This window comes from Lynx canadensis, chromosome B2 (assembly GCF_007474595.2).
Source record: "Lynx canadensis isolate LIC74 chromosome B2, mLynCan4.pri.v2, whole genome shotgun sequence".
In the NCBI taxonomy this organism is placed as follows: Eukaryota; Metazoa; Chordata; class Mammalia; order Carnivora; family Felidae; genus Lynx; species Lynx canadensis.
This window is the reverse complement of record NC_044307.1, coordinates 115249406-115264973: the sequence shown is the minus strand read 5'-3', so window position 1 is coordinate 115264973 and position 15568 is coordinate 115249406. Positions and strand designations below refer to the sequence as shown.

Here is a 15568-nt window from a genome sequence, read left to right as displayed (position 1 = left end):
ACACAACTGAAATTTGAAAATAGGTACTCTGGTTTCAGAACCTGTGTTTTATTTTGTTTATATATTAATTTTTTTAAAGTTTATTTGTTTTTGAGAGAGAGAGTTGGCTGAGAGAGAGGAAGAGGGAGAATCCCAAGCAGGCTCCACACTGGTGGGGTGAAGCCCAATGTGGGGCTTGAACGCATGAACCGTGAGATCATGACCTAAGGTGACATCAGATGCTTAACCAACTGAGCCACCCAGGTGCCCCTCAGCCTGTATTTTAAATACTATGATATATCTCACCCCTTCTACCTTTGATGGAAAGTGAGTGCACAAGTTCACTGACATTATAGAGATTTTAATTATGGTAATAAAAGTAAAAGGGAACAAATTTTACTATCCATTACACCATTATGGTACATTGGTATATATGCCATTATTGTATCTTATACATAATGTAGAATGTATACCGTTATTGATATTAAAAAACAAATGCTTTTGTGAAAACTAAACAAAAACCCTTAAAATAAACAGCAAATCCAGAGTGGAACTGAGATGGTTTTGCCTTTCTAGCTATTTTAGTACTTTTTGACTTCACCAAGCTGACATTGCAAATATTCAACATATTTTGAAGACTGTGAACATGAAAAGAACGATTCCACAAGGAGACAATTCTTGGAAAATTGAGGAAGGCTGCAGGGATGGGAGGAAAGGATGATAAGGCAGGAGCGGAGGCATTAAGGGCATCAAACATGGTCAGAAGCCAAAGGGCTGAGGCAGAGAAATTAAATAGAAAAACTCCCTTTTCCTACACAATTCAAAGCAAAATGACAAATTGAACAAGTGTAAATCCACCAGAGGTTTGCCCATGAAATACTTTAGTAAACTGTGTTTTAGCTATTTAAATAAACCAAATTTGAAAGAAAACAAATCCCTTTATGATTTTGGTGTTGGTTGGATATGATATACATCACATCAGATGTTTATAGTATGTATTTATTATTCTGAGGGGTACTTCACTATCATATATACATATTCCATAAATAATTAGCTATCAAAATGGCATTATGCTAATTACATTATGGAAAACTAGGTTATTATTTCTGTCAATTAGGATAATAAGATTGCAATTAATTAGATATTAACTGTTGATCTTAAGTATGCATATACTGTATGTCTAATTTTTGAAATTAGCAATTATTCATATTTCCCAAGTGTGTGATTAGTTATGTTTATATTCCTTAAAATGTGGTATTATTCTAAAATCAGTGAGAAATAAGTAGCATTATACTTCTAGACATTAAATTTTATGTAATGCAAAAATAAAAATAATATCTTATTTAGAAATGTACATGTCTTGCATGAAGATATTAAATGTAACTGGACTCTGTTCAGAAACTCTTTCTTAAATCTGATCCTTTGCACAAATAAGAAAAGCAGGCTTTTTCAGTAGAAACAACAAATAAACAAAACAACCCTTTACAAGGCATATTTCTCAATTACGGCCGTCTCGGCTCACAGAGGCTAGAGTTATGACCGGGTGTTGTATACACAGTATAAACACAAGAGTTCAGTAATTAGGTTTGAGTTAATTTTAAAGTTCCAGTGACCTGGTGCATAATCAAGCAAAAGGTCATTACCCACACTGGTACATTTCACACAGAACACTCAGCAGCTAGAATTGGACACGTCTTCACTTTAGCTTGCACAAATCAATCCCAGAAACCACTTGTAGGAGTTGTGGATTCTTTTTCTATTCATTTCAGGGCCACTTTACTCACATAAAAATGTTTCCAGCAAACCAGAGATATCAGAAAACAAATAAGTTAAATTATTATTAGTATTATGCTGGACATGCCTCTCTAGTCTAAAACAGAGAGAGTAGAACTTAGGTTACTCTTCCTCACTTAAATTTTTTTCTTCATGAATAATATTGGACAAGGATTACCCTACAGAAGTGTATAAACCTCTCAATTTTAACATTTTTGAATTTCTTTTTTTGAAGGAGGTAATTTGTAACATTTTGTCAGCCAAGCATCCTTATATCTATGTAGAACTACCACTCAGAATAGCCCACATGTCCCTTGGCTTCAAGGGTGGGCATGCAACCAATTGGCAGACCAATCATAAGACTCTAGTTCCCCTGCCAGTGATTGGTTCAAAGGGATAGACATGTGACCCAAGCAGGGTCATGTTGAGTCCTTTAATGAGAATGGATGAATAAATACTAGAAGGGAGAGCACACTATCCTTTTGGATTGAGAACAACATGGATATAGAATTAGGGCTGCCCAGAGTCAGCTTTTCTCTTGAATAGAGAGAGGTTCTGCAGCAGAAGAGAGCAATGCCAATTAACAAAGAGTAACAGAAGCAGGATGAATTGAAATGATGAGAAAGAGCAAATGATATTGTTTGAGCCCTTAGAGCAAACTGTGCCTAAGCCAGTAGCTTTCTTATTGCTTAAGTTAACTTGAAATCTGTCATTTTTAACTAAAATGTTGGATTTTTTACTTTTGTAACTAAAACTTTGGCTCAGGTCATGATCTCACGGTTCGTGGGTTTGGGCCCTGCATTGAGCTCTGGGCTGACAGTTCAGAGACTGGAGCCTGTTTCAGATTTTGTGTCTCCCTCTCTCTCTGCCCCTCCCCTGCTTGCATTCTCTCTCTCTCTCTCTCTCTCTCTCTCTCTCAAAAACAAACAAAAATTTAAAAAAGAAAGAAAAAGAAAGAAAGAAAGAAAGAAAGAAAGAAAGAAAGAAAGAAAGAAGAGAAAGAAAGAAGGAAAGAGCAATCAATAGACATAGAAGGGAGCAGAAACATAGTGGATTAAGAGGTTTTGATGACTTTACAATTCACACTCATTTTGTACATGTTAATAATAATAGCCCACTGGTGCCAGACACTTTATGCTTGGATTTGTCCATCATTAAAAATTATACCTCATTCTATTTGGGGTCTGGTTTGACAGCAATGTATAAAGATTACACTGTTTGAGTGGTGCATTTCCATTCATGATGCTAAAAATGATATAGTTTTAATGCAAACAAGGTTGAGAATGTTTCTGTTTCAATGATGTCACAGAATTTAATTGTAATCTGGTTGTATTTGCCTGGTCACACCTCTTGGGAGGCCTAACTCCTTTCTTCCAGGCTACGACAATCTACAAAGTTAGCCTATAATGCTTCCATGACGAAGTTGCTGAAGTAGATAAAAAGAGGACAAGATAATGATCTATGGAAAGAATAATTCTTTTGTGCCTTCAAATGTGGGGTGTCTTCTCTGCCAAAGAGGTTTCAGCAACACCAGCAGTTTCAAGGAGTGACTGTGTTAGGGAGGTGGGAAGGAGGACAGAAGCATGAAAGGGGGAAGTGTCTTTTTGCTGGAGAAATGTTTACTTTGTAATTAGCAAAGGACAAGAAAGCTCTTTTGGAAACTGTACTTGGGGGTCCAGAATTTAAATTTATGCTGATGCTCTCCGAGTCTCTCTCTAGGGAACCCTCCTAATTGGCAGGGATCTCAGTTGGCTAGAACAGGCTGCAAATGAAGCCAAGGTCTCGGGGTCATTTCTCCAAAGGGCCTGTTAACTCAGCTCTGTTCCATAGCCACAAGCTGTATCTTTAACCCTGCTTAGCTGTCTTACAAACACAGATTAGCACATCAACGTGGTGGTCACAGAAGAAATACATATATTCGCCTTGAGACCAAAACAAAAGTAGTCAAAGATATTTCATTTTTGCCAGCATAAACGAAATGTCTGTGACTGTGTTAGCAAACTCCAGTCAAGACTACAGCTGCTGATGGAGGAAACTGCAAAGATGAAAACTTAACACAGTTCTATGCTAGGAGTGAGGTGATCAAGGCAATCACTACCTTGTGGAATGGCATATATCATGATGCCAACATCTAGAATAAGATATCCATGATGGTAGGGACTTTTGCCTTTCTTGTTCAGTACTATATCCTCAGCCTGGCACATAGCCAGTGTTTTTTTAATAAATATTTGTTGAATATGAGGGTATCTTGGCCTGGATTTTTATTTATTCTTCCTATTCCTCTCATTACATACAAATTGGAAAGAAAAATGGAAATAGTCTCCTATACAACATCTCCTGTATTAACTATTGAGTGTGTTTTTACAAAAGAAGAAACAGTACCTTAGAAAGTATTAAAAAAAAAGTTGAATGAATGGGCAATCACACTCATCTAACTGCAACCAAGAGAAAGACCTCGTGGCAGGTGGCAAAAATGGTTACAGCTCTCCACCCAATCTTGTATACGCAAGCCACCTTGAAAAGTAATTTTGCAGCTTCTCCCACCAACAGGTGAAATCTATTTCTTCAACTCTTAAATCAGGACTGACCTTATGACTAGCTTGATAGGCCTACAGCATATGGTGAAAGTGAAATCACGCTAGTTCCGAGCCTAGCCTCAAAAGGAACGCCTCATACTCTCCCTCATGGAACCCTATAGATCCCCTTCTCCATCTTATTGATGATAGAAACCAAGCACAATTTCCTGAGTTCTCTAGCCAGCCAACCATGTGAGGGAGCCCAGCCAGAAGTGCATAGTGAGTTTAGGCCTGAATTGCCCACTCACATTTATTGTTAAATAAATGGTTGTTGTTTTAAGCCTCTACATTTTGCGGTTGTTAGGCAGCAAAAGTAACTGAAACCCTCATGCACAGGCAAGATCATTTGCTTGCTTAGGGACTGAAGAATGCTTTTGTATAGTACAGCTACTACTCTATTCTGACTAGCGTGTGCCATGTTACACACACTAATGGGTTGAAAAGCATTAGTTATTTATAAACATCACAAAAAAGACGTATCAGAAAATACAGGCATTTACAAGGATAATTTATCATAAAGACTTTTTTAGAATAGGGATGCTAAGGTATATACCAACAAAGCAGAGAAGCCTAAAAATGATTCTATCACCATAGCAAGGAAGGGACTGCACAGATCATGCTAACACTTGAGTATGTCCTACCATAAGTATGTTCACCTGACTCTGACCACCGTGGATAATGTGACAAATATCCTGGATAGCCAGAAAAATGGAATGAAACTTGGCATTCATTATAAAGAGATTATAACTTCTGGTTGAATGATAAAAACGGTATAGTGCCTAGGATTGCAAGGCATGAAATAAAAAGCTTCTCATTTCCTACAGAGCTTTTCCTTTAACACTGAGAAGTTTAAGAGCATACAATAGGATTAGAAAATATGTTAGAGGTTGGGGTGCCTGGGTAGCTCAGTTGGTTAAGTGGCTGACTTCAGCTCAGCTCATGATCTTGCAGTTCATGAGTTTGGGTGTCAGGCTCTGTGGTGACAGCTCAGAGCCTGGCGCCTGCTTTAGCTTCTGTGCCTCCCTCTCTCTCTGCCCCTCCCCCATATGTCTCTGTCTCTGTCTCAAAAACAAATAAAACATTTAAAAAAATGTGTTAGAGGCAAGAAACCTAGTAACTGTCATTTCATTTTTTTCAACACCTTTCTAGGTGCTCTGTTTTATAGAAGGGAGTAAACTATACATAGTTTACTCTGTTTTATAGAAGGGAGTAAACTATACATAGAAAGGATTGTGGCATGGTTTTCAACCCACAAAACTGGTCAGCAGAGAATGATTGCAAAGATCCTGCCATTGTAATATCAATACCAGGAGAAACAGTGAAAAAGGTTGTGGCCTGTCACAGCAGCTGTAACTTTCTTTTATCTGTGTGGGTAATGAATTATGACATGTATCCATTGAGTTTGCAAGCTAATTTGATGCTTCAAGGATTCAATGGGACACTGGTGATTAAGAAAAGGAATAAAAGTTGAGTAATATAGCTAAGGAGAAAAAATAATAATCAGATTAAAATAAGGAAAGAGGCCTTGAGTGACCATGACTGAAAAGTATCTGAAGATGAACTGTGAATTTATGGGATCTTTAGAGATGAGTAGTGCCTATATCCTTCAAAAAAAGTAGTACACCTGTACTATTTTTAAAAGCCTAATATTTAAATTAGGTTGAGGTATATATAAACTGTAATCTTTCAATCTATAACAACCACACTCTAGGTCTGGTTTTAGTACTTACAAAATTCAGAGGATAAAATTTTGAAGTATTAGGTTGAACCATCTGAAACTGCTAATATTTGGCCATTTATGACCTACAAAGTGACAATTTCACATGACTCCACCTAATAGGGAGAAGAGTGTTAAAAGACAAGAGATGGGTATAGCTGTATGATTAGTTTTGGTGAAGACAAAGGTAAGTGGTGATTAAACAACTGTCAGGCTTCTCCAGTGAGGACATTAAATGAAAAAAGTTGGCTTAACTTTTGAGAGGAGGTACATACATTTATACCAAGAACCACTTCTCTGAGAGTGAAGAGTGTTATTTACTTCAATCGACTACCTTTCTTCCAAGTTTTAAATATACCTGAATATTTTTGTGCTGGAATATTTTAAATCAAACAATACTAATTTTTAATAAAATTGATTGTTGCCTTTATATTGGGAAATGAAATTTCCCCCTCTGTCCCACTATCTTGTCCTTCTCACCAAAGAGTCACACCATATGAGGTTTTTCATTGATGGTAACTGGTCTGCCACAGAATTTGAACAAACAATATGTATCAGTAGGGACTGGATAGGCCCCGAGAAGGGATAACAAACAGAGATTGTTAGGTTTATATCAACGTTTCTCATCCTTGTATGATTAGCAGATAATTTTTTCTGTGTGCAGCTGTCCTCTGTGTTGTAGTAGAACAACATCCCTGGCCTCTACCTGCTAGATGCCTGTAGAGTTTCCTTCCAAGTTGTGATAATCAGAAATGTCTCCTGGGGAGCAAAATCATGTGTGGTTGAGAATCACCACCTCTAATGCTGTTATCATTTCTGCTCTGTATTTTCCTGAATATTTTCTGACCTATCTCAAAGGGCTAGTCTATTAATTAGGTGTAGAGAAAGAGCAGAAAACTCCCATCCTTCAGTGCTAACACAGGATGAGTGTGTAGGCCAGCTGGTTGTTCTCCATGAGGTGAGGTGGGGAGAGGACATCATCCAAATACTCTAGCCAACTGGCACACTACAAATTTGAGCTAATGAATGCATCTAGTTGAGTTCTGATGAATCGTTCTGGGAATCTTTGCTAAATGTCTTGTTTTGAATTTGAATGCATATTTAATACAAATTCTTCCTGCAGAAAACTCAACTATACTGGAATAGTTGTTATAAACACTTTAAGAAGTAACCTAAAAGACAGAGAAGCAAGCCTAGGAACAAAGCAGACTCATTTTTTATTTGCTTGATTTTTAAAAATTGACTTTGCTGTCATTTTAAATACCATGCTCATGATAAAACATAATGCATATTTATAATACTGGTATTTGAAGAAATGGTTAATTACAATTATGGATTAGCATGTAACATTTTTCCTTTATGTGAAACCAAGATGACTTTTACAACTTTGCTTTTAATGTGGAGAAGGCACATAAGGCGACATATAATATATTCAAATAATACAATAATTCCCTACACTTATTTAATCCCTGGGAATGACTCTGGACACTTTACTTACAAGACTACCTCATTTTATTGCACATTGCTGTATTGCGCTTCACTGATATGGCATTTTGTTTGTTTGTTTATTTGTTTTTGGTTTTGTTTTTTTACAAATTGAAGTTTAGTTGCAATCCTTCACTCAGCTAGTCTATTGGCACCAACAGCATTTGGTACTTTGTGTCTCTGTATCATATTTACCCCTGCAATATTTCAAACTTTTAAATTATTTTTGTGTTTGTTATGGTGATCTGTGCTCAGTGATCTTTGATGTTACTATTGTAATTGTTTTGGGGTACCACAAACTGCACCCTCACAAGACAGAGAACCTAATTGATAAATGTGTGTGTTCTGACTGTTCCACTGACTGGTTCTTCCCCCATCTCTCTCTCTTCTTGGGTCTCCTTATACCCTGAGATGCAACAGTACTGAAATTAGGCCAATTAATAACCTATGATAGCCTCTAACTGTTCAGGTGATAGGAAGAGTCCCACATCTCTCATGTGAAACCAAAAGCCAGATATGGTTAAGCTTAGTGAGGAAGACATTTTAAAAGCTGAGATACACTGAAAGCTAGGCTTCTTGTGCTAGTTAGCCAAGTTTTGAATGAAAAGGAAAAGTTCTTTAAGCAAATTAAACGTACTGCTCCACTGGACATATGAATAATAAGAAAGCAACATAGCCTTATTGCTGGTATAGAGAAAGTTTTATTAGTCTGGATAGGAGATCAAACTAGCCATAACATTCCCTTAAGCCAAAGCCTAATCCAGAGCAAGGCCCTAATTCTCTTCAATTCTATGAAGGCTGAGAGATATGAAGAAGCTGTAGAAGAAAAGTTTGAAGCTACCACAGGTTAGTTAGTTCATGAGGTTTAAGGAAAGAAGCCGTCTCCATAACAGGAAAGTGTAAGGTGAAGCAGCAAGTGCTGATGTAGAAGCTGCAGCAAGTTCTCCAGAAGATCTAGCTACGATCGTTAACGAAGATGGCTACACTAAATGGCTGATTTTTTTTTTAATTTTTTTTTCAACGTTTATTTATTTTTGTGACAGAGAGAGACAGAGCATGAACGGGGGAGGGGCAGAGAGAGAGGGAGACATAGAATCGGAAACAGGCTCCAGGCTCTGAGCCATCAGCCCAGAGCCTGACGCGGGGCTCGAACTCCTGGACCGCGAGATCGTGACCTGGCTGAAGTCGGACGCTTAACCGACTGCGCCACCCAGGCGCCCCAAATGGCTGATTTTCAATGCAGACTAACCAGCCTTCTATTGGAAGACGATGGCATAGGGTTTTCATAGTTACAGATGAGAAGTGAAGCCTGAAAATGTGACTGAATTGTTGCAGTCTCATGATAAAACCTGATTGGATGAGGAATTGCTTCTAATGGATAAGCAAAGAAAGTGGTTTCTTGAGATGGAATCTACTTCCAGTGAAGATGTTGTGAACATGGTTGAAAGGACAGCAGAGGATTTAGATTATTACATAAACTTACTTGATAAAACAGCAACAGGGTTTGAGAGAACTGACTCCAATTTTGAACGAATTCTACTGTGGTAAAATGCTATCAAGCTACAGAGAGATCATTTGTGAAAGGAAGAGTCAATTGATGTGGCAAACTTCATTGTCTTATTTTAAGAAATTGCCACATCCACTCCATCCTCAGCAACCACCACCCTAATCAGTCAGCCGTCATCAACACTGAAGAAAGACCCACCACTAGCAAAAGGATTACAACTCACTCATGATGATTGTTAGCACTTTTTAGCAATTAAGAATTTTAAAATTAAGGTATGTACATTATTTTTTCAGATATAATGCTATTGCACACTTACTAGTCTATAGCATAGTGTGAACATAACTTTTATATGTATTGGGAAACAAAAAAATTAATTTGACCCATTTTATTGTAATATTTGCTTTATTATGGAGGTCTGGAACCAAACCCACATGATCTCTGAGGTATGCCTATATTTTCATTTTAATAGTTTCTTTTCTCTTTCTGCTAGGAAGGATGCTATTTATTCTTGAATCAAGAAAGTACACCCTCCCCCATTTCTTCCATGACTCTGTTCTTCTTTCTCCTTTCTTTCCCAGATTATGTGCTACATATAAGTAATTAGTATCTTCTTCATACAATTAAATTTCTTTCATTCTTGTGAATTTCGTTAAGGCCCAATATCTATAGGAAATTATCTTTAGTTAAAGAAATGTAAAAAATGAATGAGAAACATGTTTAGTGATCCTCCTTCCTCTGACCTCTCAATGCCCCTACACACACAGTATCACCCTTTGGCATCAAACACAGGCACATATATATTTCCTGTCCTGTTTCACTTCCCCTTATCTAAGATGATGATGAACAGTTTATCAAAAATTCATAAATGTAAGTTGACAACTGTTGAACATGCATTTCCTCCTTGTTTACTTCCATTTCAATACATGGTTTTAATGCTCATGTGAAACTAGTCTATACATTAGCCTTTATACTCTCTTAAAATATATTTTATACAGCTGACATTTCAGATATATAATTTCATTGAGATAGGCTCAAGCTAGACAATATTGCAATGGTAATAACTTCTTATTAAAGTTGGGAATTGAGGGAGAAGTTAAGACTGATTAAAAGGCAATATGTCAGGTAAGGGAAATAATCTTAGAAGAGGCAAACATCAGATAAAAATTTAGGGGGCTACAAAAATTACATTTATATCCTTAGATTCATTTCTTAGAACTAAGTATGAGAAGAATGTTAGTAAAAAGAGTGTATGTGTGTAAGATTTTGCAACCAATTTTTTTCAACATATATTAAAATACATCTCACAACTTGAAGAATTCACTGTTACTAAAAACTACTTCCTTCAATTCAGCTTCTTCTTTGTGTACATTTTGAAAAGTCATTTCTGGATCTTATCATTCTTCCCCAGAGACCTTGCCTTTGGCAATTACAACACAGCAGAAAAAAATCCTGAACACATGCTCCATACCTTTTCCAAATATGAGTTATCTACCTCTGTCTATTGTGAACCTCTTAGACAGGGAGTTTAAGTTTAAATTCAAGATTTTCAGGCTAAATTTTATTTTATTTTATTTTATTTTAGTTTAGTTTTTTTTATATTTTATTTTTTAAAACTTACATCCAAATTAGCATATGGTACAACAATGATTTCAGGAGTAGATTCCTTTGTGCCCCTTACCCATTTAGGATAAATTTTATTTTAAAAGCCTTATCTTTTAGTTTACTCATCTAGAAATGCTGAAACCATGAACATAAAAGATCTTATTTATGAGTCTATAAGCCAATGGTAGGAGAAGTCAAATCTTTTTCACTTTATTGTAATTGTCTTCTTATAGCTTCATAAGTATTTCTAATATATATCTCAGAATTTAAATGAGAAGACTCTGGGTAACATTATTATTTTGATATGATATTTGATATAGTGGCATGTCCAGATTCATAATTACTTTGCTATTTGATTTCTTCATGTTCAAATAGAATGTTTGTTAAGTTATCATTAAGAGAAGCTAAGAAAACTATTAAGTTAGGGAAGTAAGAAATGAAGGGAGAAGTGGTATCCTTCCTATCTTAAATTTATGAGCCACTAGGGAAAACATTTTTGAGACATATATAAAGATGAATAGAGATTAAATAAAAGTAGAACTAAATTTGAAATTTAATTATAAATGTGATCCATATTTCCCACTTGGTAGTCTACGCATTATCAAATCTGAAAAAGAATAAAGCTCCTAAATTTTTCTAGTTGTATAAAGTTCTATTTGTAAATGTAACTTATCCTGCTCATAAAGGAGGAAAAAGGACCAGAAAACTTAAAAAAAATGTTTATTTATTTATGTTGAGAGAGATAGTGGGTGTGCGTGAGGGAGAGGGCCAGAGAGAGGGAGAGAGAGAATCCCAAGCAGGCTCTGCACTGTCAGCACAGAGTCAACATGGGGCTTAATCTCACCAACCATGGGATCATGACCCGAGCTAAAATCAGGAGTTGGACACTTCACTGACTGAGCCACTCAGGCACCCAAGGACCAGAAGAAACTTAAGCCAAGCTTATGCCATAGGTTATTTTAAACTTCTTGTGGCTTTATTTGTCTTACGTGTGGCTAGTTTTAAAAACTGACATTTTCGGGGCGCCTGGGTGGCGCAGTCGGTTAAGCGTCCGACTTCAGCCAGGTCACGATCTCGCGGTCCGGGAGTTCGAGCCCCGCGTCAGGCTCTGGGCTGATGGCTCAGAGCCTGGAGCCTGTTTCTGATTCTGTGTCTCCCTCTCTCTCTCTGCCCCTCCCCCGTTCATGCTCTGTCTCTCTCTGTCCCAAAAATAAATAAACGTTGAAAAAAAAAAAAATTTAAAAAAAAAAAAAATAAAAAAAAAAAAAAACTGACATTTTCAATATTCTCAAATAAAAGAATTATGTCATAATTTAATTTTTCTATTGGATAAGGTTTTCTTTACTTCTATTTTAAAAGGCAAGTATACTGAATACTGATTAGTGATGTAGAATCTTTGTGAAAGTATAATGTGCGCAAGGACCACCTGTAAGTCATTAAATTCCAAGAAAATTTAACAAACATAAGTAAGTGTACAGCTATGGGAGTTTACCAACAAGTAGAGTGATGAAATATTTGATTTCCAAATCCAAATTTTAAAATTTAAGATGTTTTAAATTAATTGGTAACAAATGCCAGAAAGACCTAGCCAACTTTCATTCCTTAAACCTAATTTTAATCAAAATATCTTACACATTTACAAAAGCTTGAAGTTCCCTTTAAAGTCATCCATGTCTTCAAAAATTTTATCACATTAATTACTTGATTACTAATAGCAACATCAGGCTGGATACATCGTGATAATGGCCAACTCTTTTGATATAGTGAAAGACATTTTGCAAAGTACCAGTGACCCAAGATCTTTCTTAAATGAGCAATGTTCAAGTTTGCACAACAACCTCCTCTCTGTTCCCACTAAATTTTGTTCACATATCTATAATCTCCCTTTTGTATATGATATTGCTCTCATCTATTTAAACACCTCAACCCTCCATTGGACCCTGCATATACCTTCAGGATAGGTATACTACCCCATTCAGTTGTGAATTTCCAGGACTTAGTGGTGTGTCTGGCCACAGAGTAAAAATTCATTGAAAACATGTTGAATGAATAAATGAATGAATGAATGAAATAAGCACAGGAAATCCAACTACAGAGGCAGCCAAAGTCCTTTCAAGCTGCAATTCACTGAGGATCATTTATTGGCTCAACAGAACTACCAATAGATATATAAAGCTACATAATATCTTTGTAAGCAGTGGAGTTGAGGACATTAGTGAGAAAGACAAAAAATTCTATTTTAAAGATAAACTGCAGATCTTCTAAGTGGAAGTTAACTACCCTAAAACATTATATTAAATGGTATATTTCTCCTTGGCAGTCATAAGACTTCAGAATAAGCTCTGACACAGAGTTATTTACGATTGATCTAATAAGTTCTGTAACTTAGTTTACAAAGTTAGTACAACATGAAAAAAAATCTGGGGATCGAACTTCATTAATGCTTATATTTATAAAATGTGGCCTTGGTCATTTAGTTCAAATGTAAAGTCAATATTAAAAACATATATTCATTTAAATGTTTAGGGGTGCCTGGGTGGCCCAGTCGGTTAAGTGTCTGACTCTTGATTTCAGCTCAGGTCATAATCTCATGGTTCATGAGTTTGAGCCCCATGTCGGATTCCATGCTGATGGTGTGGAGCCTGCTTGGGATTCTGTCTCTCCCTCTCTCTCTGCCCCTCCCCTGCTTGCTCTCAATCTCTCTCTCAAAATAAATAAATAAACATTAAAAAAATATAAGTGTTTAAAAAATACTAGGTAACCTTTAAAACACATTTAGCTAGAAAAGTTTACAACCGAATTGTACTACTTTGATGGTAGGCAATGAAAAAAGGAGTAAGTTGATGGCTGGAGTCTCTTCACTATGGTCTTGTACCAAATGGTGTTAGAACTTGTGTTTATGAGGCTTCTCAAACGCGTTCTAGGCACCAGGAAGGCGGATGATAGGAAAGATAATGACCCAAAACAAAAAGGCCTAAATATCTAATGCAGCCTCCTTCATCAAGATTTAATTAACATACTTCTATAATTTTGATACCAGACTCCCATTTAAAAAAAAAAAATTGCGGGGCGCCTGGGTGGCGCAGTCGGTTAAGCGTCCTACTTCAGCCAGGTCACGATCTCGCGGTCTGTGAGTTCGAGCCCCGCGTCAGGCTCTGGGCTGATGGCTCGAAGCCTGGAGCCTGTTTCTGATTCTGTGTCTCCCTCTCTCTCTGCCCCTCGCCCGTTCATGCTCTGTCTCTCTCTGTCCCAAAAATAAATAAACTTTGAAAAAAAAATTGCATATCTATATTTTGTAATTTACAGAGAGCATATGCTTTGGTTGGTACACATTTTGGAGTTTTAGACATGACCAATAACACTGTTTCCTAAGAAATAAAGTGAAATTTGCATAAAATTATGAGGCTTCAAATAAGTACATTTTGTTAGTATGATAGTACCTCGTTCTCCCTTCTGACACTTCTTTCTTTGCACTGTACACTTTCTTGTCTCACTGGTGGGGGGACACAGGTTACCCTTTGCTGATGGATGCTGTGTTATTTCTCGGACCCGTGTTTCAGTCCCTCTTTTGAAGCCACATGTTTTTCCTTTCTTCATGCATGGACTCCAAGGACTCCATTCACTGGCCTCACAGTGCACTGAAACAGAACAGCAGAAACAAACTTGCTCAAATTCTGAGCAGAAATCCTGTAGAGCAAACTTGCGCAAGGTAATTTAAAGAAAATGAAAATAAAGAGAAAGACAGGAATAAAATGTTTTCACATTTGTAGTGCTCACAGTGCCAGGTAAACTCATTTTTGCATTAGGTTTACTTTTCACTTTAGATTTGTTAACCCAGGCACTAATCTAATTGCTCACAGTTGACCGATGCTTTACAATTTCTAGAGCACTGCTCTAATTTTTGATTGATCCTGACCATAACTTGATAGACTAGTCATTATTATGTGCTATCTTTAGTGTACTTCTTTAGTATGCAACAGAAGCACCTGGAGGGCTTGCTGAATGAACTAGACCCCACCCCTCGTGAGAATGTGCATTTCTAACAATACATGTGATGCTGATTTGCAGGTACCAAGAACACACTTTGAGAACTTCTGTGCTAGAAAATGGTTAAGCAAAAAATGCATCCAGGTCGTTGTCTACAATTCACTTCCTTTTCTGCTTCATGTGCAGTTGAGTACTTAAATATTATTATTTAAATTAAAAAAATTTTTTTAAATGTTTATTTTTGAAGGAGAGATAGAGCAGGGGAGGGGCAGAGAGAGAGAGAGAGAGAGGGAGGGAAGGAGATAAAGAATCCAAAAAGGGCTCTAGGCTCTGAGCTGTCAACGCAAGGCCCGATGTGGGGCTCAAACTTATGAACTTGAATCATGACCTGAGCCAAAGTCATACACTTAACCGACTGAGCCCCCCCAGGTGCCCGTAAATATTATCATTCATTAATGGGTGTTCTTCAGGCATAGCAGCATGTATGTAAGTGGATTCTGGATCAACTTCAGTTGATAAGCTGCTTCTGGAATTAACTTGAAGGAGTGATTCCTAAGCTGAACAGATGTAATTTCTATAAAGCTTCTTTTGTAGATTTTTTTCCCTTTTCTGTATATTAATACCTTCTTTTCAATCATGGCTTTCCAAGGTCTTATAGCAGATTTCTGAACTTCTAATGAAAATAAATATCTGCAAGATGCTATCATTTTATTTATGTTCATACAACTTCCTAATTTACAATAACTGAAATAAATAGCTTGCAGCAATAATTCTTTCGACGATACAAGATTCTCTTTCCACAACTTTCCATTAACCTTTCTTGCTTCCTTCTGATGAAAAAAAAATCCTCATTTTAGAGTGGAATGCTATCTTTTATGCAGCCTCAAAAAATATAACCTAGATGTTTTAGAAATTTAAATCCATTTGCCATACATTTTTTCC

The 15568-nt window shown here is 36.7% G+C and overlaps 1 protein-coding gene across 1 annotated transcript in view; it reads right to left on the bottom strand.

The window, feature by feature from the left end:
- Positions 1–15568, bottom strand: part of RSPO3 (R-spondin 3) — an 87013-nt gene that overhangs the window by 32889 nt on the left and 38556 nt on the right. Inside the window, exon 4 of the mRNA XM_030316288.1 lies at positions 14080–14277. Within this exon, the coding sequence (XP_030172148.1) occupies positions 14080–14277 (198 nt within the window). The remainder of the gene's footprint in view (positions 1–14079; positions 14278–15568) is intronic.